Here is a 26,191-nt window from a genome sequence, read left to right on the forward strand (position 1 = left end):
ATTTAAAGGAGAAATATCTTATTTTTTTCGCCTTGTACATCTCTCAAGTATTTCTCAGACCAATCCCTCGGATATGTCCTATATATTAGCTCCCAAAAAGCTATGCTCCTACCCAAAAAGAAAGAGACCAAAAAAGGGACCACGATTGACGATGCGGTGTGTCGCAGGCATTCATCATGCATTAGCAAAATTGAATTCAAAGCGATTCATAAGTAAATGCCATGGGGATACGGATACACACCGACACGTGAGCAGATACAGAAAGCACAAGTGTATGTGTAAATGTATGGGTATAAATCAACTGCGGCACATATCCGCAGCCACCGCCGCAGCCACCGCCGCAGCAGCAGCAGCAGCATCCATTCCACCGAAATGCGAAATCCGACTGCTGACGAGTGTCACTGGGAGATGCTATGACAAAGTGTCAAAAGAATGTTTGACATGTGACTGTCTCTCTCTCCCTCTCTCTCTCTCGCTGCCTGTGTCCCGTGTGTAGCCTGTCCAAATGTACATTTCTCATATCTTCTCATTTCTGTGCGGAACCTTCTCTACTGCTGTCTCTTCATTTTTTTTTGTGCTGGGCTTTCATATTGCCGCTTTTTGTGCAACTCCTGCCGCTCTTTCTTATACAGGGACTACTATCGCCCGATTCCAATGAGATGCGGGCCCAGGTACGTGCACGTATGGGGGCTTCTTTCTGACAGCCTCACACGTTTCTCGTTTTGTTGGGTTTGATGTGTGAGGAGGGCACAGGGCCCCGTGATCCCGTGGCGATCCTTTTAGCACCTGCCCATAGGCCCGAGGTGTATAATTTCATCTGTCAACTGATTGAGTGTGGCGGGAATTCGTATTTGCTGATTTGCCCCAGGGCTCGGGGGGTAGGGGTAGGGGCTGGGGTGTTATCTAGAAACCTCTGACAATGCTGGTAGAAAGGGAAATTGCATCATCGCTGGCTCGCCTGATCGCTGGGAAAACAGGTTCCAGACGTCTCTCAGACAACCAGCTATCAATGAATCGACAGGTTTAAGAGGAATCCCATGTTGGAGCCCAAGTAATTCCTGCGTTTTTAACCACCGCTTTTGTTCTCCCTCTCCGTTCAGATGTGCTCTCCAATTGTCTGCTATACTCGTGTTGTGGATTGCCTTTGCATGCATAATTTTCAATTGGTGGAGCAGGAACGGGAGGAACAGGAGGAGCAGGAGGAGCAGCATGGTAACTCGATTTTAATTGGAGCTACTCGCGCCTTAAGCCCGCTTTGCATATCGTGGCTTCCCTTTGCGGTGCAGTGTCGTCGTCACTTACCCATACAGAGCGATGCGTTTAAGTGCGTGCCAAAGGTCAGCCCCAGGCACAGACCCTCTCCCAGTCATCCCCCCTGCAGCCGCAAGTGGGTCAGTCGTTAGAGTTCGGGTGTAATTGCCATGCGATAAGCAGGAATTTGCCCCATGACCCATGTCCCATGCCCCTACGCTCCACGTCCCAATGCCGTCCACGTAAGACTGAAAAGGTGTTGCCGTAAGATATGATGGCTAACAGCTGCGCCACGCTCTTTATGGAATCTAAGTTAACAGGTAAAGAGAGCTAATGCATTGGTGCATTAAAGCTAACAGCAGGGGAATGTGGAAGGCAAGTTAGCAGGAGGGGAAGCAAAAGCTAACAGCAGGCAAGGCCAACGAATGGTGGAACTCAAGTTTGCGGGATATAGGAAACCAACATTGGGGAATTGTGTTAACAGGGGATTTTATTGTACCTCTGTTAAACGTTGACTTGTTGACTGTTGAGATTTAAAAGGGCAAAAACCCAAAGGTAACCGGGAAATATGGCTCCCAAATGTGGAGGTCTTGCTTGGGGAGTTTTTGCCTAGAGCCATGTCCACCTCTACTCATGAATACTAGTCAATGAGTAATGATGGTGGATCCTCCTCTCAGAGCAATGCCTCCAGAGTAACCCAGCGCAAGGCTTTCTATGAAACAAAGTTGCATCACAAAAGCTAGATAGATGCCAGAATACCATCTGAAAGGGTATATTTGTATAAACAACAAAATAATATGCAAAGCAAACTACATATATTTCTGATGGCTGCCCCAAAACTAACAGAGCGCCTAAAATAACTGACGTCAGCGGTTGACCGATGAAATTTTGGGCGCAAAATCGCAAAATCTCTGTGGGATGCCTTGCGGCGAGGGGACGGGGAGGTGGAGAGGGAGGGGAGTTGGAGGTCCATCCAATGTTTGCTTCAATACATTTATATTTGCGCCTGTCTTCCGTCTGAAAAGGGACTGTTGACATTGGGCCTGAATTAGATTAACTTCTGTGCGGGGGAAGGGGGAGCAACAACTTTCCCGGGGGAAAGGCGGCCTGTGGTCCAACCATTCGCCCACATTCATTATGATAAATGCCGGACAACTTGGAGCACTTGAATAATTAACTATGCGACGAATATGTTTGCCGGAATAACCCTGAATTGGGGCCGTCTCTCGCATCGCAGTAGCCGTGACTTTGGGTGTCCAGGATGAATCTCACAGTCACTTACAATATTCGGAATTGAAATTGAAAATCGGTAGCAACGAAGAGATGTTTCACGTGTTTATACGTAACGTCAGCCCACTGGCCAAGCCGCGCAATCCGCTGATGTGCCTCCCGATGAGACAGTGCCTCAACGCGAAATGTTTCGGCATGATGCCGAACAGCTTAAGGAACTCGAGCAAAATGATTGTGAAGGGTACTTTTGTGCCGCACTTGAAGCTTGAGTACAGTCCCCTGAGCTACTGCCTGAGCAAGCTCCAGCTGTGGAGGCTGCGCTGGTACTGGGACCACGACTTCCGGCAGGACGCCTTCCTGGAGCAGACCAAGGCGCTGGCGGTCAAAATGTCGGACATGGGGAAACTGCGGGAAAAGCACGAGATGGTCGACGAGTTCTACACTTCGAATGTGACCTACCAAATGGCCAGGGAGGCCAGCAAACTGCCCCACGAGTGCTGCGCGGATCTGATGCGTTTCCGCCCGGAGGACATCAAGAAGGCGGTGCCCATAAACGTGGACCTGTGCAACGTATTCGGGCTGCGCTATGCAGTCGTAGATGTGGCCATGTTGGGCCTCCGACATGTGGCCGACTGTGAGTCGAAGGCGGATCTGGACGCCATGAAGCAGGCTCTGATCCAGGTGGATTCCCACTTCAAGAAGCAGCTGTCCAGGCCCGACCACAGTCTGCCGCACGTGCTCGTCGAGCTCTTCATGCGCTTCCGCCGCAACTATTCGACGCCCCACTTGATGTCCGGCGAGGAGCTAATCTCCGATTCAAGCCCCTGGGTTGTCACCACATATAACATACGCAAATTCAATGTTTTCACTGAAAAATAATACTTCCACACTAAAAGTTTAATCGAACGTTCATGAGAACTAGTTCTGGTAGTCAGAGCAACCCTGTGCTGCGGCGTTGCCAACTCATTCGATTTCAGAGTGACGTCGTGTGCTTGATTATTTTCATATTGCCTTTAAATTCTTATTGCTTTATTTTCACCGAAAAATAATGTCGGACCGCAACCGTAACTGTAACCGTAACCGCAACCGTAACCCGGAGCCTTTTCCGGAGAGCAACGCCTGCAAGGCCATCATCAGAAAGCTGTTCTCCAGCCAATACAAGAAACTGGCCTGGATATTCTACGAACCGATAGATGCACCATATTTGGGCCTGCACGACTACCACAAGATTGTCAAGAAGCCCATGGATCTGAACTCGATCAGGACTCGCCTCCAGGCCGGACTGTACGTGAATGCCGATGAATTTGTGCGGGACGTGCGCCTGATGTTCGACAACACGTATCTGTACACGACGCCAGACCATTTGTGCCACCAAATGGCCAAGAAACTGCAGGCCATCTTTGAGGCTATGTTTTTCGAGATCGCTTCCACTGACAGTAGCGACACCATAACCGAGACTGACGTAAGCAGCATGTTTCCGATCGCCACGATCCCTGACGCACCAATTAATCCGCATAAGGATGGGGGCGTAAAAATGACTAGGGCCCGTCGACAACAGCTCCAGAGCCGTTCGGCGAATGAGGCTGCCGTGCGTCCATGGACTGCCAAGGAGAATAATCATCTTGGCGACAGGCTCCAGGAGCTCAAGGGTGAAGTCCTGCACAGGGTTATTCACATAATCAAGGAGATGGAGAACATCCCGATCATCAACGGCGGCATGGAGTTCAACTTGGAAAGCCTGAAGACCCAGACGAAGTGCTCCATTGTGAGGTACTTGGCCAGCAAGGATCATAGTTCCGGCCGTCGCACCCGTTCCAAAATCTACCTATCGACTAGTTGTGAATGAAGCCTTAGCCGGGGAATAAAGTTTTATTTGTTTTTCTTATCGCCAAATTTCCGGTGGTCTCTGTGCTCCCCGTTCCAGGGCTTGACCCGCAACAGATCCTTGTGATTGGAGGCCATGTAGGCGTAGAAGGTCTTCCGCGGAGGTCCGCCCGGACAGAGATAGTTCCCCATGGCATACCAGCAGGCGGTCATCTGCTCCAAGTACGCATTGTTCAGCCGCGTGTAGTACGCGTTCTTTACTCGATCCGCCTGCAGATGAGATGGGATGAGATGTGCAATAAGTGCGCTCATACCCGTCGGGCATCGCATAGTTACCTCAGCCATGGTCTGTTCGTGGTAAGCATAGTTCTGCCTAGATTTGGGCATAGTGGTTAAGCCCATTTTGTCCGGCCTGGGAGGATTGCTCTGCAGCATCGTGACCTTCTCGAAGACCTTCAACGATTCGTTGAGGTTTTCCTGCAGCTCGCGCCAAGAGTAGACCTTGCCGTAACGCCGCTTGATCCACTGCCGGAGCACGGGAATCTTGTGGGAGTCCGGCAGGGTGGCCAGCACAAAGCGGTGGCTCTTCTTCAGCTCTCTCATGCCGTCGGCCAGCATGCGATCCATGAGCTCGTCATCATCAGGATTAAAGTGTTCCATGTCATAGTGTAACACCTCGGGTCTGGGGGAGTGTTTCGATTTCGCCCGTTCATTGCGATCCATTTCGGCCCTCTTGATGGCCGCCTTCTTTGTCCAGATGGCCTTGGCACAGCGCACCACAGCATCCACGATTTCCACCTTGTGATCCACGTGACTGCGGGTGCTGTGATCGCTCGATTCGTCCAAGGATTCTGTGGTTTCAGACGAGGGAAAAGTGGAATCCTTCGAGGCTGGATACTGCTGTCTCTTCGGCTCCTCATTCTTCAGCTCTGGCAGCAGCTTTTTGAAGGGTTGTACGAATGAGCACGTTTCGCCAGTCATTTCCTCGTTCTGCGATTTCTCGAGTGCCTTTACAATCGACTTTGTGATGATTTTCGCCATGTCGTAGGGCTTTGGTTGGCCCGACTGCAGCACTCGATGGTACCGGAAATTGTACGGCAAGTGGTCGCCAGGTGCCCGGAAGAAGCTCTTCCTGGTGTGCTTGATGGTGCTGTAGAACTTGCAGCCAGAGGGCTTCACTGGCTTGGCCCGGGGCAGGGCCATGTGCTTGATCTTTTTCCCATCCAAGAGAAAGGTGATGTGCGACTTGGGTGCCTCCGAGTGGCCCTCGCAATCGTCCACCTCGATTGGGGTCTTCGGCACCGGTTCCAGGTTGAAGTCGATTTTGTCCATGTGCAGGCCACCGCCGGCCAACCTGAAGGACACCTCCTCCGTCTCTGGGGGTTCGCTGTTGAGTCCACCGCCGCTCAACCGCCTACCCGTGAATGCCTCAGTGGTGGCCGTATGCGCCATGGGGCAGTGCTCTCCCACCAGAGCCCTTCCCGCCTTCTGGCCAGGCTTGGGCCAGGCTATCTTCACGAGCGCCTCCTGGCACACCACACAACTGTCGTCTTTGAGGGCCAGCACTTTCAGCTGATCGGTGCGCATTGCCTGGTAATACCGCTCCAAGGACGCTTCGATGTCGTACTCTAGCTGGTCGATGATGCGCTTCCTCCGCACCCTGCTGTTCGGCAGCCTGGGGTCCGCCATCTCCAGGCAACGGTCCCGCGCCTTCACGGTGAGCTCATCCTTGAGCTGCTGTGCCTGTTCGAGCATCCCCTGGTGGTACGTGCAGAAGACGGGCTCCTTGAACATCGGCCGCTGCTTGGCCTTCTCGTTGGACAGTTTCGACTCTTCATTGGTGTCCGCCTGGCTTGACAGCTCCATCAGCTGGAAGTACTTGTCGATGGTCTCGTCCAGGGTGCGCTTCACTACACGCTTCCCCGGATTGAGCTTGTAGACGGAAAACCAGTGGGGATCGCGCGACTTTCCGTAGTCGGGCGCACCACCCCGTGCCCAAAAGGGAAAATTGACCACAAGCTTGGGCTCTTCCTTGGGGGCGTAGCACGTGGGATTGGACACGGGCCGCCGCAAGCGCTGGCTGTACGGATTTCTGGCGTATTTCTTGGTGGCCTTCGACCTTTTGGTCAGTGCAGCGGTGGACATCTTGGGCTGCTTTACTGAATCTCGGTTCAGCCGCTGCAGATACTGGGTATCCAGGCGACTCAGCTGCGGCGGTGGCAGGATCCGGTCCAGCTCTTTGAGCGTGGGCAACAGATCAATCTTGGATATGGCGATCATGAGCAGCTTTTCGTTGGTGCTGTAGACGCCGTCCTTGTTGCCTGTCTTGTAGTATCCCTCGAGGACGAAGAAGAGGAAGGCCAGATCGTTGCCCCGACTGAGCCGCACCATGGCGAGGATCTTCCGCATGCCGATCACCGGATGGACGCCGAGCATCTTCAGGCACTCCGCCACCCGGAAGCCGGTCCCCTGCTCAAAGTCGTCCTGCAGTCCGTCCGAGATGCCGCTAATGGCCGTCAGCTGGTACTCGGAGATGCCAGTGTACCACTTGGCAAAATCGAGCTTCTTGAAGAATTCATTCAGTCTCTTCTGATCGCTACTCATTTCCACGCAATAATTTTCTTTACTTTTAATTTAAATCCCGTGAAAGCTAACCAAAATACGGATGATTTTTAGACTGTAACTATGGGAACACTTGATTTTGTATAAAAGGGTCTCTATACGGCCTGGAAATGTGTTACTCTTAATAAAACTTCAAACAAAAATAAACAAAAAAAAAAAATTGTTTGTTGGGCTCCCAAATTTTTCTCATATTCACTCATTGCGTTAAATGTAATTGGCGGTTCCTCCCATATCAAAGAACACTCTGAATCCTGTGTCCCATCCAAGATGCACGGCTGCATGTGGAGATGTCCGGCGGGCAATGGCAATGAGCCCCAGAATCCCCCCCAATGTATGTGCCGTTCCGATGCCCCGGCTATGCAGATGGCCCACCGCATCGAGGAGTGTGTGCCCGGTCTTAATGTATTCTGTATGCGGTTCGGGAACTGCGGCTTGATGCATCCCCAACATCCCCCGTGCATGTGCCTATGCGCCTGCCATGGGGAAGGCGGTGGACAGTGGCCGCAGAATCCAGAAGTCGTCCAGTCGGCCCCGCAGAAGAGAAGCTGCCGGAGGAAAGGCATTCGGCAAAGCAGAGAAAGTTACAGCTGCCCCTGCCAAAATGCCTTCACCCAGACAGACATATCCTACGATCCTGAAATATGCTCCGTGGACTCGGGGTCCCAAACGCCCGAAGACGAAGAGGGGCCTGAGTACACGGCCGTCACCGACATATTCGAGGAGGAGAAGGCGCTAACGCACCGCACAGGCGAAACGGAGTACATGAATACCGTTCACATGACGGTGACCAAGTACCCAGAGGACGGTTCCAAGCCGGTGTTGGAAACGACCACGATCAAGAAGTCTCAGTCTCTTAACATGTTGGGCGATGTTGACTCAGAGACCCTGCGATCTGTGACCGAATTGAGTTATTCGGTAGAAACTGGCGAGCATATTACATACAATCCTCAAAGTGATCAAAGATACCAGTCAGAGGATCGTCAGTTGTCAAGTAATCGAACCCACGAGCCCAGCGATCCCCAAAGTGCTCGAAGAAACGAGTCAAGGGATCGAAGAAGCGTATCAAGTGATAGAAAACGCGAGTCACAGGATCGTGAATCGACCAGTAGTCGAACCCGCGAGTCAAAAGATCATCAAAGAGATCAAAGATACCAATTAGAGGACTCTCAAAGACACGAGCCAACGGATACTCAAAGAGATCAAAGATACCAATCAGAGAATTATCAGAGACACGAGCCACAAAGTGATCGAAGAAGCGTATCAAGTGATCGAAAACACGAGTCACAGGATAGTCGATCGTCCAGAAGTCGAACCCGCGAGTCAAGTGATCGTCCAAGCAGCTACCGAGATGGCCTCACACCGAACATCAAAAATGTAAGATCGGAAGATAGTCGAAAAATGAGCGAGCGTGAAAGTATACGATCGTCGATGCGACCAGCGCGATCCATTTCAGCATCTGAACCCACTGCCAGTGGACATCATTTCAAGTCGGAGCCCAATGTCGTTGTGTACCAGAAGACTGTCAAGTCGGATCACCAAGTTCGACTTGATTCGGCGGCCAGCAGAAATACGGATGTGATGTTCGAGGATGTCTCTAAAATGGACCACAAGAATAATATGGCCTTGGCTGGCGGTCCGTCGTTTGCTTCGTTTGGCAAAGACAACCAAATGCTTCGGCCTGGAGAAAGTACTGACCAAAATGATTACGATAATGTGTCCATGCTGCAAGTTAGGACGGTCTACAGGTCGGAGACGGAAGAAAAATTGCTCGATTCGGACGGCAAGGAGATGGTTATCGATGTTCATGAGGTGATAACCGATGAGGTAAGAATAAGATCCCCAGAGCCAGAGCCAGAGCTAGAGCCAGAGCCAGAGAAGAAAAAGGTTTCCCCAAGGACCGACTCGAAGAACAAATATCCCTCAGGCGCCATTATCGAACATATGATCAAAAAGGGGTATGACTGCGTCCAGCCATGCGGCTGCAACTGTTGCACCCCCCGCTGCTATCCCTGCGACTACTGTTGTGGAGGCTTCTGCTACTCGAATTGCTGCGGCTACTGCACGAATCCCTGTTGTCCCTAAGACTCATTCATGAAAACCTCCCATAGCCCAAGCCATCCAGTACTTCAATAGCCCAAACCAACATATTAGTTCCATAATCTGTTAGCTTCCCCAATTAATAAAGCACCCAACAAACAACGAAATCAACAGAAATATTTGCTCCTTTGGGCTTGGGTTTATTCCTTTGCCAAGTGGAAATCCTGGTAAAATAATTTGCGGTCAATCTAGCCACAGGATCGTTAATGATGCAGACGATTAGCACAGTCCCTAGTCCTGGACCCAGCACTCTACCAAATGAGATTTGGCTCCGAACTGCAGCTTATGGTCTTTTGAAATGCAATAGATTGGCCACTTGAGTGCCTTAGGCCAGGGCAATAAAGATAATTAGCATTTCGAATAGAATTATAATATTCTGATGGCCGGAATATCTGAAGATACTTCGCTGAAGTGGTTGAAGGGCGGCCGGCTTTCGCTTCGATTTAACAGAGACATTATTCTCGTATCACATCTGCAAGCAGGTAAATATTCTGTCTCTTGACCATTTCCTAAGTTTGTCAGTTTGGAGGAAATTGAATATTTTATTTACGGATATTAAATGCCTTAGTTCTTTGGCATCTATGGCATATTTCGTTATGCCCCCCAGAGCTTCGGCGACGGCTCTGTCTGGCTTGAGAGTTTATCAACGAAATGTTTGCCATTTAATTTTTGTTGACCCTTCGATTGGCCGGTTTACGAATAATTTAGCCATTTGCGCCAAAGCAAACAAAACAAAATCCAGAGCCTGGATGTTCGCTCACCAACGGATGTTCACTTTAGGCCACTAAAAGTTTCTTTCTTTCCTTTTTTTACCTCAACCTCTACCACTGCTTGTGCCTTGGGGCGGCCGTCATTTTATTTCGTTTCATGTTTTATTCACCACTTCCGCCGGAAATAGACATACGAGAGTGTGTGTGTGTGTGATGCACAGACAGGACAAACGATGAAACCGAGAGAGAGAGGAGTCTGGATAGATGGACGACGGATGGACAGATGGACGGATGGATAGATGGTTGGCTGTTTGGCTGTTTGGCTGTTTGGCTGGGATAGATTTTTGGTAGAAGACCAGAGACCAACAAAGTAGAAACGCTTTTCGCAAACAAATCCCACATAAATGCTCAATTTATAACAGACCGGAAGTTAAACTTAATCAAGCGTACTTTCTGGCTTATTGTTTAGTTTTTCCCTCCTTTCCCGTACCCACACTCTTTCCGTATTTACTTAACATATTTTATTGCAATACTTTGCTCTCTCTCTGGGGTGACCGGGGGTGTCCGCACCGCTTTGCCGGTGGGATTACATGGGGATTTTGTGTGCCCAAATACTCTGGAATACTCGACTCGCATTTCCATTTCGGCATCAACTCGATTCACAGCAAATCCCTCGGTGCTTTTCCACTTGTTCTCGACCATTCTTCTGCATTTATTCATTCAGTTGCTTTATTGTTGTCCTTTCGTTGCGTTACGTTTCATTTCATATTTCGTTTGATAAATCTCCGGCATGAAACATGGATGGTTTTAGGATTTGTATCCTCTGAATTGTTAAAGAGTTTTCCCGGCATCCATACAGATGGAAATGCTTTCATTGAGGATTAAAAAAGGGGGGTTTTGGGGGGAGAACCATCTCCATTCTATTATCAGTGACATTTTGAGGCAACTAATATTAGTTCCTGCATTGACAAATATTTTATGAGCTGGCATTCCACTCAATTATCCCTATGAAATTTGCATCAGTTGTCAAGCAATTAAATTGATTTGAATTAAGTTTATAGACACGTCTGTCTGTGGGCAGGAATGCCGCATATTTGAGCTTAATGTGGCATGTGGCATGTGGAATGGGGCGTGTCTGGTGGCATGTCGCCTTCGGATCCCTATTGTTTGTTTATCCTTCAGATGAGCGCCAATCGCACATGCCACTCGCCAGACAAACAATCAAAGGAAGAGGGCGGGGCGGGGCGGGGCGGGGCGGGGCAGGGCAGGGCAGGGCAAGGCGTTGGATGCGTTTCGCATTTGCTAATGCACTCGATAATTGCATGATGTGCGCTGCATCAATGTCTGCTAAATTCCTGCGGGATGCCACCCGAGGAGGTCCCACGTGGAGTCGATTCCCTTCCATGTTGGCGCAATTAGGGCTCATTGTTGCTGTCAATATGAGAAATTAGATCTGTCAAGGTTTATGAAATACAAACAATGGATCTATGGGGGTTACCTAATTGCATTTCGGCCGAGGTTTACCTGCTCGCCGACTAGCCTTTGACTGTCGCGTCATTTGGAAAATAGGGCTCTGATTTAAGCGATATGTTTCGGCTAACATCTAGGAAAGTTTGATCAAAATTCAACAATGGAAACATGAGGCTCCCGATGAATCTGAGACTAGACCTTCCGCTGATGCGCCGGATATGTCCTCGGGTATACCAGGGCAGTCCGTCAGCGCCCCCTGGCCAGGCGAAGAGAGCGATCCGTGTGCTGGGGACGCAAACCCCGGCCAAGGCCCGCCAGACGTACGTAAATCCGGTGCCGGATCTGCAGAGGAGCAACGAGACGAGTCACCTCAGCATACAGGTGGACGTTGTGCACAGCGTGGCGACGCCGGGGGAGGTGTCGCTGCCGGCCCTGATCTACTTCTACGGCCCGTGGAGTCTGTTGGCCAGCAAGCTGAGCCTGCTGAAGCTGAAAATTCTGCGCGACTGGGCCTTCTCGGAGGCCAAGTTCGTGGAGAACTCCAGCCATGGGGCGCTCATCATCACCGACTTCATCCGGCGCAAGCGGGCGCGCAATGTCGAGAGATGCTCCACGCCCATGGGGTACAAGCAGATCAGCCACGACCTGATAGACGGCACCCACGACTGGCGGCTGCAGATGATGCGCTTCGAGCGCCGTCACATACATCGCGTCATTCCGCTGAAGGTGCAGCTGCTGCAGCACTACGGCCACAAGTTTGCCTTCATCGACGTGGTCTACGTGGCGCTGCGTCGCAGCAACGACTTCAGCTCGTCCAAGGATCTCGAGGAGGTGTACAGTCTGATGCGGCAGAATGTTAACAACTCGTCGCTGGTCGCGGCCCATCCGCTCATCTTTGCCGAAATCTTTGTGCGCTTCCGGCGGGACTACTCCGTCAAACCTACGCGAATGGGCAACGTGCGGGAGAACAGTCGCTGCATGGGCCAGTGGCTGATGTCCACCTACAAGATTCTGCAGTTCGACCTTATCGATCATCATCCCCAGTTTGATATTCCACTGACTGGTGGGCACACCGTCACTCCTCTGGTTACTCAATAAAACAGTTTGATTGGAGAATGGCTCCACTTGAAGGAGGACTGCCTTCCTGGAAGCTCTGCTGAAGACGGTGTCATAATCTGCCACGATAATGAGGCTTATCCTAAGCGGATGCACTCGAGAGTTCAAGGAGAAGTCCTGTCTGTTCTTTCCCTTTTCACCTTTGGCAGTCCCATGGGGAGCTCTACCTCTACCTCCTCTCCTCTTTGCTTCGCTTGCAACTCATGAATACCCAATGCGAGTGGCAGTCTGGGCGGCATGGAAAACTGCTGTGCACCCTGATAGCCCCTGGGGATATTGAAATATTTCCCACTCAAAATTTGTCATAATTTACCAAATTAATATTCGCCCGAAGATTCATGTCCCAACTAATGCCGCAATCACTATTTTTCAACTCGTTTCTGAACATTGCTTCCAAGTATTCCCATCCCGCATTCCCCCACGCTGTTCTGTTCCGCTGTTCCGCTTATCGGAACACGTTCTGGCGTGCACTGCAGCCTGTCAATAAGTAGAATTTAGTATGCGCGCGAGTCCAGGCCAGCAGAAGACTTGGACGTGGACTTTTGTGGGTGCCACTGCCACCGCCACTGCCACCGCCAATGCCACCGTCTTGCATTGAAATTTAAAGCGTGCAAGTTTATGCTTTTAATTTTCCGCTCAATAAAATCCTGTGGCTTTCGCCTGCACAAATTACACTGTTGGGAGCCATTGCCTTCCACCACTTACCCTCATTACGATGCAATAATGAATTTCAGCAACATTTGCTGCAAGGTTATTGTCCCTTAATCAAAAGGGGGGCCATGGAGACTGCTGGTTCCTCCAAGGACTTTGATAATCGTGAAATGAATCCCTCTTGGGGGAGCATATAATTTGCACTTTTTAATATAAATTACCCAGACTTTTACACATTTTTCACTCTCCTTGCCCCGTCTTCTGAGCTCCTCCCCCATCGATATTCAAGTCGAGACCAATCTAGTCCTTGGGACGGGCACAACAATAATGTTGTGTCAGTGCAAAACGTTTCCACACTCCGCTCTCGCTCTGAGTGATAGTTATTTTCGTTTGAAATGTAACAACAATTACTGCGGAGCGTGTTGGCTGCAAGACTTGAAATTATTTTCAAAATTGCCCTGTCACGTAAGCGGCGAAAACAAAGGCGGCAGCAAGCCACCTCCTAGTTAAAACTTTCCTGACACAAACAAAATCCAACAAGGATGTGCGAGCCGAGGCAACGAACCACGAACTTGGGACACACTTTCCGAAGAGTCGAGCGAATGGCCAGCTAGAGGAGATGCCCGTGGCAAGGACCTGCTGCAATGACAATTTTGTTTTCAACTCGAGATTCGGGACACTGACCGCCGCTGTAATGTGCAACAAAACAAATGACGACGCCATTGACAGGACACGGGCGGAGGGCCATGGGCGCCTGCCCCACATGACCAGAGCCAGAGCCACTCTCCAAAGGAAGAAGGATTCGCATGCCGATGACAATGACTTTTTAAATTGTTTCACAAAAGTGTCCGTTTTGGTCAGAAAGTTTCAGTTCGTAGCACCAGCTGCTCCTCCAAATAAATGAGGAAAGATTCTTTCTTCTTTCACAGAGAAAGTGCGATTCCACTTGGTTAACATCATCATTATCGTTATCATTATCATTATCAACAGCGACACGATTACACGGCGACGTTACGTGATAATGAGTATGAACAGGCGAAATCAGACTTTATGACTTCATTCGAGTCCCGCCCCGTCCCGTCCCATCCCTCTCCATTACCACTATCGCAGGCAAGCAAGCGAATGTTTGACTGTCTGGCTGCCTGGCACCCCCACGCGACACTTGTGCAGGTGTGGCAGCCACACCACAGACTCCGACTCGCGACTCCATCTCCAGCACAGCATTGACTGCTGGGAGGTTTCCCGCCCATCACCTGTGTCTGTGTCGTGTCCGCTAAAGTGCATTTGATGCTGCCATCAGGTACCAGGTTCCAGGTACCAGGTTCCAGGTACCAGGTTCCAGGTCCAGGCTTCGACATCACTGCAGACACAATTAAATAGACATTCGCTGGCTTTGATAGCGCCATTTGGCTGGGTTGGCACCCAAATGGATAGCTCCCCAGCGAGCAATTTGTGGAGCCCTAGAGGAGGTTGACTCTAGCACTCATACTCATAGTGGATCCAGACCGTATCCCTATCCCTGGCATACACTCGTGTGTATGCATATCTTATCTGTAAGGCAAACACATTTTTCATGCTTCTTGTTTGTTGAAATTTTAGCTGGAAACTAATTTCCCAAGTCGTCATGCAACTCGACTCAATTTGAATTGATAAAGTGCATTTGAATGCCAGAAGTAAACAATTTGGGATGCAAATTGGGGGAAGTAGCATGCGAGTGGGAGATAGCGAGAGAGCGAGGGTTGCTCCAGCCATAGAGGGGCATCTCAATCGGATATGCGAGACACAACTGATGTTTCACGGATTTATTTGAGTTTCAGTGACAATTCTTAAAAGAAAAGTTACCTGCCACCTACCCCTCTGATGAGAACTTTATAATTACACCCCGCTGACAGCATCCTATCCTCCGTATGCAAGGGAGCAGCATCCGTAAGGGAGTCCTGCCACGCACCCACTCACCCACTCACCCATCAATGCGTATGCATAAAACTTTTGCCGCACTTCCTTCTGGGATAAGTATGGAAAATATTTAAAAGAAAAGTTTCGACTTGGAAAAACACTCGAACAGCTGACGACAAACGAAGGGAGGAGCAGGAGGAGGAGGAGGAGAAGGAGAAGGAGCGGAAGGGAGCTGGCGCCAGACTCTGGAGGAAATAATTTTCAATTTTCTCGTTAAAAACATTGCAAACATTTCAGTTCTCTCCTTTCTTTTCTTCTTTTTTTTTATTAGAAGAAGTGCGAGCGCTTTTCAAAAACTGCAACGTTTTGAAACATTTTTTAATGAGCACTTCAGCGGCATGTGGACGGAGAAGAAAATTATTTTACTTTTTCCACTCGCACTGGGGCCGATGAAAAATTACTTTCATTTTAATTAGGAACTGCCTCAAAGAGCAAAGTGCAAAAAGACGAAAAATTAAATTAAAAACACTTTCGTGCATTTAAGCAAATAAAGAGAGCGAACACGGACACACACACACACACACACACACCTTCGCACAGAGGAAAAGCGCGGATGCATGCGGCAGGCATGTGTGTGTGTGTGGGTGGGATTTTCCCTGTGTGCTGCTTGTTTTTTTTTTGTATGTGTGTTTTCCCCGTGTACGTGCCGAGCGGAGTTTTATTTTTTAATTAAGCTGTTTACATTTAGTCGTAATGTCCTTGCCGCGTCCCTTTATACGTACGGGTATGGGTCGTGGGAGCATAGGTGCCAAGAGTAGTTTGTTCTCCCTCTGTGTTCTGTGCTCTGTGCTCTGTTCTTCCAGCGACTAAGAAAAACAGCAGCCGCACCTTTGTGGGTCAAGTGAGCAGCCGGGCTCTTGCGGCTGTCGGCGCCACAATTAAAAATGTGCAAACTTGCATTATTAAAAAGAATTTCGCGACACTTCTTGGCCAAGCGAAACTGACCCGGCCCAAAAGCGGAGACACATAAAATTAAACCCGAAGGACAGCGATGAAATCTAGCCTTTGGTTTGCACCAAAAAAATAATAAAAATGGCAATTAATGGCTCACATTTTCGGAATCCACAAAGTAAATTGGAAACCATTCGACGGCCATTGGCAACCACAGCCATGCGATTTTAATACATTTAAAAACAATTTGATTAATGGGTGGACATGAAACCAAACCAAGCGAAACGAAATGAAAATCGACCTAATTTGAGCGCTAAATGTTTCGCATCCCTTGGAAAAAATATAGATTAAAAAAAGAATTAATTAAAGGAGGGAAAAGTCAATTAATTGCAACGTTTTTGGTTCATTAATGCAATTCGCATATTTTCAGGGATGTGGCCTATGGGGCACACACAAACACACACACACACATTGAATTCAATTAATTAAAATGTTTTTCTGCGAGGCACGGTACCCGTAATTGGCTTCAGGTGCAACAGTGGCTGGAACGAATGAATTTCCAACTTCCGCCACAGCCAAAACATGTGCCTCGCGGGCATCGATCAAGGGTCGCTACGGAAATCCTCATTGAAGGCCCATTGCATAGCCCCAATGCCTCAAAGTGAAAGTGTTCTAGCTGTAACAGATAAATGATTTCAATTAAAAACCTTTTTAATGCACGGAATAGACCACCGACCACTAGACCATTGCCAGTGCATGTAGAACTGTACTCGCCTTGCCTCAAGCCTCTGGTGCCTCCTACTTATCCTGATGAATGCTCTCTATTGAAATGTGGCAAGCGACGATCTGTAATTGAGGCAGCTAGAAGCTCCTGATTAGTGCCGCATGGCTCGCATTGGTGCGCGCTCCTCATCAGCAATGGACAAAGGGCCTGGCCATGTGGCCGAAACAAATTCCCGCGCTTTGTGCAGGAAATTGGCAAAAAGCCTTGGCCAACCAGTGCGTAGGCAAAGCGGCAACAAAATGCCGCCTGCGGCCACGCATCGCTTGCAACGGCAGGAGCAGGAGCAGGAGCAGAAGCAGCCGGGTTGGGGGCAGACACATTAGCAGTTCCTCTGGTCATTACGACTTTTGTGCTATTTGCCATGGCACACATCCCTCTCTTGTTCAGGCGCGTGCCTGGTGCGTCTCTTGTCGTGTTTGGCCAACAATCAAAGCACATTTTCCATTGTTTGCCGTCGAATGGCAATGCGGCATCACGTTCCGCTCCGCTCTGCTCCGTTCCGTTTCAGCTACTAATCCTACCAACTTTTTCTTGCCTTCTTGCAGAACATGTCGACAAAGGACAAAGGAAAGGCAGACCAGATACTGGGTAATTCCATGGTCAAGGGAGTGCATCGAGTACAAGGACATTAAGCAGGCCAGGTGCCCAGTTCTCTGAAGCCAATAGATCGACGAGGAACTCTCCACTCGGAAACGAGGTGTCAAAAGCATTACGACCATTTCCTTGTGGTAGATCAATCATCAAAATTTACGAGAACCGGTGGTCCCAAAGTGTGTTGGCCATAAAATGGTCCCGGGAGGCGGGGAAACTAATTAGACGGATATCAAATACGGATTAATGTCTTTCCAAGTGCCATAAAATCGAAGGCGCAACAATTAGCCGAGGCGGGCATAGGATATGTGCCAGCGGCAGTGGAATGCGGGCGAATATGTTGTGTCAACCATTAAAACCGAATCGGAGTCTGGTATCTGGGGGTCCTTCACTGCGGGAGAGTCGTTGCAATGCAAAGTAAAGTCGTTAAAACCTACAAAAGTTGTCTGCTGATGGAAAAGTTTTCCCTCGAAGCTGAAGGACGGATAACTTTGTTTTATGACTGTACATTGGGCGTAGAATTACTTTCCATTTAAAAAATTTTAATCTAGCCCATAAATAAGCAGCCATTTCATTAGATCCGCATCCTCATGTGTTGCCAAGACACCCGTCTCCGTGACGGACAAAGTTTTTAATCTAATGCATCATCATCGTAAAAATCGTAGATTCTGTTGTTAGTTGTTGGCTGTGAAAATAGTTTCCCCTGCTGGTGTTTGACTTTGATTCTCGAGGATTGCCGCCACGGACTGGCTGCCGGACTTTGATTCTCGAGGATTGCCGCCACGGACTGGCTGTCTCGAGGATTTCCGCCGCGGACTGGCTGTCCGACTTTGATTCTCGAGGATTGCCGCCGCGGACTGGCTGTCCGACCGACACAACTTGACCCCATAAGCAACTGGGGCGCAAAAGTTTTTAAGTTTTCGTTCTGCAGCCCAAACTTTGAACTTTGCTGGGGTCCAGGTTCAGGTTCAGGCCCTGGTCCAGAGCTAATCCGTTTTGCGGGCCTTTTTCAATTAAAATTAATTAAACGCAGAGCGCGCGCGCGGTCACAAATGTCAAAACAGTTTTCGCGGAGACACGGGCACCGTCAATTAGGTGCCCTGTCAAATTCCGCGTACGGCTTTGAGAGGTCTGGGACAGGTCCGCGACAGATGATGAACAACTCGATGGGAGGACGTGGTGCATGACAAAAGTTTTCCCCTCAATGCTGGAGGGGGGAGCTGGCTCCTTGGGCCGCCTTAAGCAGAGCTTAAAAGTTGTCCTCGCAACAAAACAAAACCTGAGAGCAGGCAGTAAGCCGTAAAACAACGGATTTGAAGGATTTTAAAACAATAATACCAAGCGGCGGCAGTGGAATAAAATGTATGCCGTAAAAGGGCTTGTTCTCTTTTATTTTCGTAATGCAAAAAGCTTACGAAAATCTGTAAGATTCGGAAACATTCTCAGATGTATTCTGCAGCATGCTTACAAAATTGTTTAGTTTTTATTTCAGAGCTGCCACTTTAAGCACCCTTTGCACGACGAACCCCCCCCCACTAATTATGACTCGAAATTAAATTTAATCCTAATCTGCTCCCCCGCATCGCGGGCACAATTTCCACTCAACAAACTCAAGTTTGTTGCTCCTGCGCGCCCTTGACTGGGCGTCATCTTAGTCATTAAAACAGGTTCGCGCTAAACTCTCAAGTAAATTTCCCCGGCACTCCACTGGCGGACAGCTAGCTGCTTTAGTTGCCCTCTAATAAACTGGCAACGGGCATTTTTAACAAGTTGTTGCCAGAGTGCACAGCTCTGAAGCTGGGCTGTAATTAACGTGGGACAGATGATGGCAGAGAGGAGCCGGTGCCGGTTTCGGTGCCGGTGCTGGTGCTGTTGCCATCCATCCCCCTTGCCATAGAACAGATTTTGCATATCAGATTGCTGCTGCCGGCTCCAGTTTGGACCCTGCCTTGTGATTTAATAATCAGCGCAGGCAGCACAAACTATCCAGAACCAACAAACAGAAGGGCAGATTCGGTGGGAGCTCCGAAATGGGGAGCACTCTTTCAGTGGAGATTATTCCTCTGCTAGCAATGGGACATGCATGTGCATTCATGAAGGTCTCTAGCCTCCGCTGGTAGATCTTGTCGTCTGTTGTTGTAGCTTCCCTCGAAAGGGTATCCCTTATCCCCTATCAAATGAACGCCTCCTCCTCCTGCCATTTAAAAGGGCAGAGAATAGAAAACTGCAGGCGCGAATGGAGCCACGTGCAAAAATGAATTGTGCGAGACGATGCTGCGCTGCGGTGGCAACTCCGAGGCCGAGGCCGGGGCCACTTGCAGCTGGCAATTTGCATAAATTTAGACCAGTGACACATGGCAGTGGAACAGAGATAGAGAGAGTGGCGCAGAGCGAGAAAGAAAGCATTGGAAATACTTTGCAAAGGTATCCATCCAGACCCCACACCCGATCTGGGGGACTCAAACAGTTTAGCAAACATTTCCAATTGGCGTTTAATTAGCGGCTAATCCGCTTGCCACAGCCTGGGCACTGGGCAGTAGGCAGTAGGTAGTAGGTGTGGGGGCGTGGCGTGGCGTGGCGTGGCGTGGCATGGCTCTGGGCCAAGCTGCTTTCTCTTTTTTTCCTCAGTCCGCTTTTGGGTTGATTTGCGAGTCTCCACAGGTGCCAATGCCGTTCCTGATGTGGATGCTGGGCGGAGATGGAGCTCTGGACGGGTAAAAGTCCAATTAAAATGTCGTGTGTCTCTGTGGTGGCGCCACGCTGCAGTTGGACTCCCACGCGGAGTCCAATGCCAATGCCTCTGCTCCCTGTGTGAAATGGTAATGTGATTGGCCTTGCCACTGCTGATTGCTCATTAGAGCGGAACATCCAACGGAATCGGAATAGATGAGGACTTGAACTACTCGCACAAACGGATACGGATGTCGATGGGATTGGATTGCTGTGGAGGGGGGAAATACTCTACTCTATAAACCTTTGAATCTCCCATATCCTTGATATTTCAATCTTCGAAAATCATTCCCATGACACATATTTTCCCCATATTTATAAGTTTAATCAAATTTTCGTTTACATTCCACATCCATGGCACTGGAGGGCATATGCGGCGTCGATCGATGGCCCTTCATGAGGCGCTTCGACCACTTGCAGACCGAGTGGCAGAAGGAGCAGGTGCGGGAAGCCACCAGCAACTTTGAGAATCCCTACGCCCTGATGGCGCCACCCTTCGAAGATGTAAGAGCGCGAGGCAACCAATCCAGAAGAGAAGTCTAATCCATTCCCTGTCCCTCTAGCCGGTGGAGAATTTACCCAAAATTCTGGCCCACTGTGGGGTTAAGATGGACTTTGCCCACGGCACAACGACCCTGGGATTCAGGTACCAGGGCGGAGTGGTGCTCTGCGCGGACTCGAGGGCCACTTCGGGACAGTACATCGGATCGCAGACGATGAAGAAGATCGTCGAGCTGAACGACTACATGCTGGGGACCCTGGCCGGCGGAGCGGCCGACTGTGTCTACTGGGACCGAGTGCTGGCCCGGGACAGTAGGCTGCACGAGCTGCGCTTCAAGCGGCGCCTCTCCGTGGACGCGGCGGCGCGGATGATCGTCAACATCTCCGCCGAATACAAGGGCATGGGCCTGGTCATGGGCATGATGCTGGCCGGCTACGACGACGAGGGCCCCAAGCTCATCTACGTGGACTCGGAGGGGATGCGCTGCCACGGCAATGTCTTTGCGGTGGGCAGCGGCTCGCCCTACGCCCTGGGCGTCCTGGACACGGGGCACCGCTTCACAATGACCGACCAGGAGGCCTTCGATCTGGCCAGGCGTGCCATCTACCATGCCACCAGCAAGGACGCCTACTCGGGCGGAATTGTCCGGCTGTACCACATCAACGAGAAGGGCTGGCGCAACGTGTCCAATACGGACTGCTCGGAGCTCTACAATGTCTACTGCAAGGATGATCACTCGTGCGATGATGCCGGACTGGGTGATGCGGGCTGCTGTATCCACGAAGTTCCCTGCGCGAGTGGCTGCCAGCAAAAGAAGGAGGTGACGGAGAACGAGGTCTCGGTGCAGGTGGCAGCCGTCACCCAAGAGGGGAACTAAACCCATATTTTCCTGTGTACGAGGGCCTTTGTGTATTCCTGATTCTAGATACTTGATTAGATTACCCCATACATATGTATAGATGGTATTGTTTTTGGTGGTTCTGCGGATGTTGTCTGTTCTCCGAATCCAGTTTCTGTTCCGACATCAAATGCATGAAGTCATTTCAAAGTTGCTCCTTTAGGCAGGATGTTGGCCCCCCTCTCCGCCTTTGCTCCTTCGCACGAGCAACTTTCGCTCGCTAAAGCAACTTTTTCTATAAATCAAAATAATAACTTCTAAGCTCCGAATGACTTCCCCTAAATGGGCGTTCCACACACACACACACACCCATAGAAACACACAGATACAGTGCTAGAGCGAGAGAGAGAGAGAGAGTGAACGAAATGTTGCACTCTGTGTCTTTCGGTTGTCATCAACAAATGTTGCAGATGCTAAAAGCAGAAGGACTCTGGTGTGCCCAACCGGAAGGGGCGCCACCGCAGACATTAGCAAGCGTATGGGTGGTAAGGGGTAGGGGGTTCCCCTGGACGGAAGCATGCGATAAATTTAATAAATTACAAACCAAATCCGCAAATTTGTTGAATTCCAAAAAATATAAACCAAAAAGGCGCCAAATTACTCTCAAAGAGGGAGAGGAGAGAGAAGAGCGAGCGAGAGGGACGGATAGTGGGGTGGCGAAATGGTGGCCACATTTGCACGGCGCTCGGCGAACATGTGAGCGTCACCAAATGCTGCAGCACGTGTTTGGAGCAGCAGAAGGAGCCGTGGTGGCCACATGAAAGAGGAGGACCAGTAGCTGAAGAGCCACCAAGGGAAGGACGAGCACGAGGATAAGAAGGAGGCGGAGGAGCAGTCGGCCAGGCCAGAAGGCGGTTGTGGGAAAAAGTTTTACTGTAAATTGCTTTTAATCTAATGAACGTCGCCAGCAGCAGCAGTATGGCGGGGACAGGCAGGAATAGTCAGGATAGTGAGGATAGTGGGGGCAAGGTGACCCCAAAGGCACCGAGACTCATTTTTCCTCTGTGGTGTCATTAGAAAATTACTTTAAGCCAAAGTCGTGCGGCGACCCATGCAGAGAACTGTGCGAATGCTCTTTGAATTTATAGAGCATTCAACATGGGGATTGGTGGATGGTGGAACCATCGATTACAACGGGATTACTTTGGGATCTATCTATGAGCACGTGTTGATAACTTCCGTTTCTATACCATTCTACACTACTATTTCTCTCTCTCTTCTCTCTCTTAGAGTTGTAATAAATAATATTGTACACACAATGCTAAAATTCGTATTTTCCAGGGTTGTTGGCATATTAATTGCCGCTATTACTTTCCACTAAATTAGCTATTAAAACAGAAATTATATGCCCATCCATCGTTCCAACCATCGATCTGTGGTACTCGCTACTCCATCTTCTAAAATGTACCTTCCACCTAACCGGCTCGCCAGCGATAACAAAACAGCAAAAAACTATAATTTAAATTAATTTGCAAAACAACAAGTGCAATTACAACAGCAACAACAAATTACAGCACCTGCCCTGCTGGTTCACAGAGAGAGAAAAGTGTCACGATCACAGGCAACAAATTCAATGCAAAAATTACATTGAAAATTGGAACATAATGAGCTCATGGGCCCAAAGCGACACCTCACATTCCGAGAAGTAACTTTATGGAGGTTTTTCTTTCAGTGTACCCCAGCGATTGTTGGCGCTGATTCTACGTGTGTTTCTGTTGCCATTCCACTTTTGTCAACGAGCTCAAATTCAATGAAATTTCACACTTTGTCGTTAAAAGCGCGCCGCCAACCAAAGGTAGGCCCAAAGAGTCACGGGGGGGTGTAGGGGGCATGGGGCAGGGCCGTTAGCTGTCGGGGCATAAGGATGGAAATATGCAAATGGATTTTGCCAAGCGAATGGAACGCCGGTGACGGAGGGATCCCAGAGAGGTGCAACGGCCGTCAGAGTCTGCCAGAGTGTTTGACAAGCAAGCGTGACTGTTGCGGCGGGAGCGTCGAGGAGATGCAACTGCTGTTGTTGCATGTACAATGATGATGATGATGATGTTGCTGCTGCTGCTGCTGGCACGGCACGGCGGCAACACTTGGCCAAGGCATCGCTCATGACAGAAGAAGCGGCTGAGGCTGAGGCTGGGGCAGGGATGCCCAGGGACACACTTGGCCACGGCACCGCCCATAGAGAGGCATGCTTATGAGACAACGGATGTGGCAGCAGCGTTGCCGGCTCTGGCATTTTCATTAACACAGAGTCGCGGCAATGTGGCAGAAGAAAGATGACAACGGCAACAACGGCAAGAACAGCAGCAGAGGCAGCATCAGAAACAAATTCAAATGCTGTGCCAGCATCAGCAGCAGCCTTATTAGGAGCAACATGCAACAGCAACAGCAACGTGCTACGGGTAACATCTTTTCCGCCATGCGGCTGCCAGAGGAGTTCCAGCGTCAACTGCACTTCCAATTTATCAGCTCTGGGCCTTAACCACTCCCAGCAACATGGGCAACATGGGCAACAGCCAAGCACAGATTGCATTGCCATTTATTGCCATCTTTAGTCGCAAATTTACTGAACTTCATGGAAACTTGTTTGCCGTCGAGGAACCAACAAAAAGCAATTCTGGAAATAGGTTATCAAACGCTGGTCAATCGTTGAACCGTCGATGACAGCAGGATCCGGGACTTGGAGGATGGGAAAGCCGTGGGTTTCATATGGGAATCGATTAAATATAAGTGCATTATCAAATGCTTCAGAAGCCGAGCTTAAAGTTCAAAACTGTACATCGAAATACATATATAGAATTTAGTAGAACCTATTCCATAGTATTCAACAGAAGGGTGAGGATTCCGTAGCACTGGTTGAGTATCTAAGAGGAGAGATATGCAGATAGATTTATTACGCGGACTTCCAGTTCTTCAACCAAACTCACGGCCATGTAGTTTATCATATTGAAGGCAGGAAAGGGATTGGCTCTCATTATCAGCGGATTTTGGGATCGCATAATTACAACGCGTAGATCCTTATGGACTGCCTTCGAAGCAATATTCGGATCGTAAGCCTCGTAGGCAGCATCGGCCACTTCCAGCGACTCCTGCGACATTACATCCCCGAATTTCGTCCACATCGACAAATGACCCAAGGCCAAGATCATTAGAACTATAAACTGGCCTGCCACCTTGGGGTCGTGCCTGGCCATCATTGCCTCAAAGACCGACAGGGAGACCAGCAAGAAGTTGACGATCATTTGCATGATTAATGGGCCGTGGAATACCTCATTGCACCGATCCACCAGACTGAAAAAGGGATACTTTAGTGGACTTATAACCCAGGTGTTGCTCAGATTCAAACTTGATTATCTTCTGATGATATTTGACCAGACGACTGATCTCCCATCGCAGCAGATCCTCGTCTCCATCGCAGAACTGGTGGAGCTGCCGAAGTTCAACGCACAGGACACTCAACGCAGTCGTCAGCTGGGAATAAATGGCCACTGACATGCCTTCGATGGAGATGAGCCACATGAGAAAGTAGGCAGAGTCGAAAGTTTGCGACAAGTAGATGAGAATGTGCGTGAACGGATGCTTCGAAGGATCGTGCCAGTGAAACGGAAAGGCTGCATGGAACGGTAGCGACAGTTCTGTCCAGAGGGGCGTGGTAACCAATAGCAGGACGAAGACTACCATGAAAGCCAGCCAAACAATTTGCATTCCGATGACAATCAGATAATGCAAGCGTTTTGCCGATCGCACTCCTGCAGCAGCCGGGCCCGCTCTCTCCCAACGGTAGCAATCCTCGAGGCCGTCGATTACCTCGTCCACGTTATCGGCATACAGCAGGAAATATATCAGCTTGAAATATATGAAAAACGACTGAAAATAAAGAATTTGGAGAAGTTATGTTTTGTAAACAGAAAAGACTCAGTGCGAACCGCTATTATGAAGGCGAGATCCCGACCCCATTCCACAATGTTGTCCAGGGATTCGAAAATGGCATAAGTCACTGAGCCGAAAAATATCGTCGCCTTAATCATAACGAACAGATGCCAGTTCCTTCGACCGGGTCGGCTGCTTTCCTCCGAGTTCGGGTAATATCCAATAGCTCTACAAAGAGATTATCAGACCCACATCATCATAATGACATTTTATACAGACTTTAGCTGATCTCGGTTTAGGTATGGCACTGTGTGCTCGGGACACTCATCCGGCCTCCGATAAACCATCCTGATCGCGATATACGGCTTCAAGAAACTCTTTCCTTTATCGCTCAGACTGAATCCGACCCGTTCGACCATCTTCAAGTCCGTATAACCGTACAGTACTAGTTGTTCCCAATGAATGCGACTTTGAAGGCGTACAGATACGAGTACGTTTGATAATTGGCTATGGTCAATGGCAGGGGCCTGGCGAGAATTTCACAGCTGCTTCTTAGGGCGGTGGTCCGACCAGTCTGGAGAAATTAACTTCCAAAGACATTTGCAATTATTGGCGAAAAGGAATGCCCTGGCAAGCAAGAGACTAAAGATGTTTTAATGCCCGATACCCAAAGAGTATAGGGGTATATTCGGTTTTTGGCTGGAAGTGGATGCGTGTAACGACCAGAAGGAATCGTTTCCGACCCCGTAAAGTATATATATTTTTGATCAGCGTTAATAGCCGAGTCGATATAGCCATATCTGTCTGTCCGTCCGTCCTATAAGAGCTGGAGCAACCAAATTTGGAATCCAGAATCCCGTCATATCTCATTAAATCATTTTTTTCAAAATTTTGCCACGCCCCCACGAAAATCTAAGGCATGTATAATTTTGAAAATACGAAAAACGGAGAATCATAAATAATGACCAGATCTACCAGGCTGCTAAATCTGAATCAGATCG

At 49.4% G+C, this 26,191-nt stretch overlaps 6 protein-coding genes across 6 annotated transcripts; 4 read left to right on the forward strand and 2 right to left on the reverse strand.

The window, feature by feature from the left end:
- Window positions 1-2,574: 2,574 nt before the first annotated feature.
- On the forward strand, window positions 2,575-3,360 carry LOC6898194 (uncharacterized). Its single transcript, XM_002138227.2, has one exon. The coding sequence runs from the start codon at window positions 2,575-2,577 to the stop codon at window positions 3,358-3,360; it is 786 nt and encodes a 261-aa protein (XP_002138263.2).
- A 37-nt stretch (window positions 3,361-3,397) lies between these two features.
- tbrd-3 (testis-specifically expressed bromodomain containing protein-3) lies at window positions 3,398-4,374 on the forward strand. Its single transcript, XM_001360349.4, has one exon. The coding sequence runs from the start codon at window positions 3,530-3,532 to the stop codon at window positions 4,325-4,327; it is 798 nt and encodes a 265-aa protein (XP_001360386.2). The 5' UTR covers window positions 3,398-3,529; the 3' UTR covers window positions 4,328-4,374.
- On the reverse strand, window positions 4,325-7,039 carry LOC4803713 (uncharacterized). Its single transcript, XM_001360350.4, has 2 exons — window positions 4,642-7,039; window positions 4,325-4,575 (listed from the first exon to the last, which is right to left on the reverse strand). Exons 1-2 carry the CDS (start codon window positions 6,907-6,909, stop codon window positions 4,351-4,353), a joined length of 2,493 nt encoding a protein of 830 aa, XP_001360387.3. The 5' UTR covers window positions 6,910-7,039; the 3' UTR covers window positions 4,325-4,350.
- A 4,249-nt stretch (window positions 7,040-11,288) lies between these two features.
- Window positions 11,289-12,334, forward strand: LOC4803711 (uncharacterized). Its single transcript, XM_001360348.4, has one exon. It carries the CDS (start codon window positions 11,373-11,375, stop codon window positions 12,300-12,302), a length of 930 nt encoding a protein of 309 aa, XP_001360385.3. The 5' UTR covers window positions 11,289-11,372; the 3' UTR covers window positions 12,303-12,334.
- A 7,857-nt stretch (window positions 12,335-20,191) lies between these two features.
- On the forward strand, window positions 20,192-21,383 carry Prosbeta5R1 (Proteasome beta5 subunit-related 1). The gene is made up of 2 exons (XM_001360351.4): window positions 20,192-20,427; window positions 20,487-21,383. The coding sequence occupies exons 1-2, from the start codon at window positions 20,278-20,280 to the stop codon at window positions 21,300-21,302; spliced, it is 966 nt and encodes a 321-aa protein (XP_001360388.3). The 5' UTR covers window positions 20,192-20,277; the 3' UTR covers window positions 21,303-21,383.
- A 2,460-nt stretch (window positions 21,384-23,843) lies between these two features.
- LOC6898196 (putative odorant receptor 65c) lies at window positions 23,844-26,133 on the reverse strand. Its single transcript, XM_002138229.3, has 5 exons — window positions 25,470-26,133; window positions 25,247-25,418; window positions 24,667-25,187; window positions 24,248-24,611; window positions 23,844-24,184 (listed from the first exon to the last, which is right to left on the reverse strand). The coding sequence occupies exons 1-5, from the start codon at window positions 25,607-25,609 to the stop codon at window positions 24,131-24,133; spliced, it is 1,251 nt and encodes a 416-aa protein (XP_002138265.3). The 5' UTR covers window positions 25,610-26,133; the 3' UTR covers window positions 23,844-24,130.
- Window positions 26,134-26,191: the final 58 nt, after the last annotated feature.

This window comes from Drosophila pseudoobscura, chromosome 3 (genome assembly GCF_009870125.1).
Source record: "Drosophila pseudoobscura strain MV-25-SWS-2005 chromosome 3, UCI_Dpse_MV25, whole genome shotgun sequence".
Classification (NCBI taxonomy): domain Eukaryota; kingdom Metazoa; phylum Arthropoda; class Insecta; order Diptera; family Drosophilidae; genus Drosophila; species Drosophila pseudoobscura.

Bases quoted from the DNA above. Each gene is read 5' to 3' on its own strand.
- LOC6898194 (XM_002138227.2), top strand. From the start codon at position 2,575: ATGTTTCACGTGTTTATACGTAACGTCAGCCCACTGGCCAAGCCGCGC.
- tbrd-3 (XM_001360349.4), top strand. From the start codon at position 3,530: ATGTCGGACCGCAACCGTAACTGTAACCGTAACCGCAACCGTAACCCG.
- LOC4803713 (XM_001360350.4), bottom strand. From the start codon at position 6,909: ATGAGTAGCGATCAGAAGAGACTGAATGAATTCTTCAAGAAGCTCGAT. The intron at 4,576-4,641 runs GTAACTATGCGA...TCTCATCTGCAG, and splicing joins ACGAACAGACCATGGCTGAG to GCGGATCGAGTAAAGAACGC.
- LOC4803711 (XM_001360348.4), top strand. From the start codon at position 11,373: ATGAGGCTCCCGATGAATCTGAGACTAGACCTTCCGCTGATGCGCCGG.
- Prosbeta5R1 (XM_001360351.4), top strand. From the start codon at position 20,278: ATGGCACTGGAGGGCATATGCGGCGTCGATCGATGGCCCTTCATGAGG. The intron at 20,428-20,486 runs GTAAGAGCGCGA...CTGTCCCTCTAG, and splicing joins TGGCGCCACCCTTCGAAGAT to CCGGTGGAGAATTTACCCAA.
- LOC6898196 (XM_002138229.3), bottom strand. From the start codon at position 25,609: ATGGTCGAACGGGTCGGATTCAGTCTGAGCGATAAAGGAAAGAGTTTC. The intron at 25,419-25,469 runs GTCTGTATAAAA...ATCTCTTTGTAG, and splicing joins CTAAACCGAGATCAGCTAAA to AGCTATTGGATATTACCCGA. The intron at 24,185-24,247 runs GTGAGTTTGGTT...CTCTCCTCTTAG, and splicing joins ATATGATAAACTACATGGCC to ATACTCAACCAGTGCTACGG.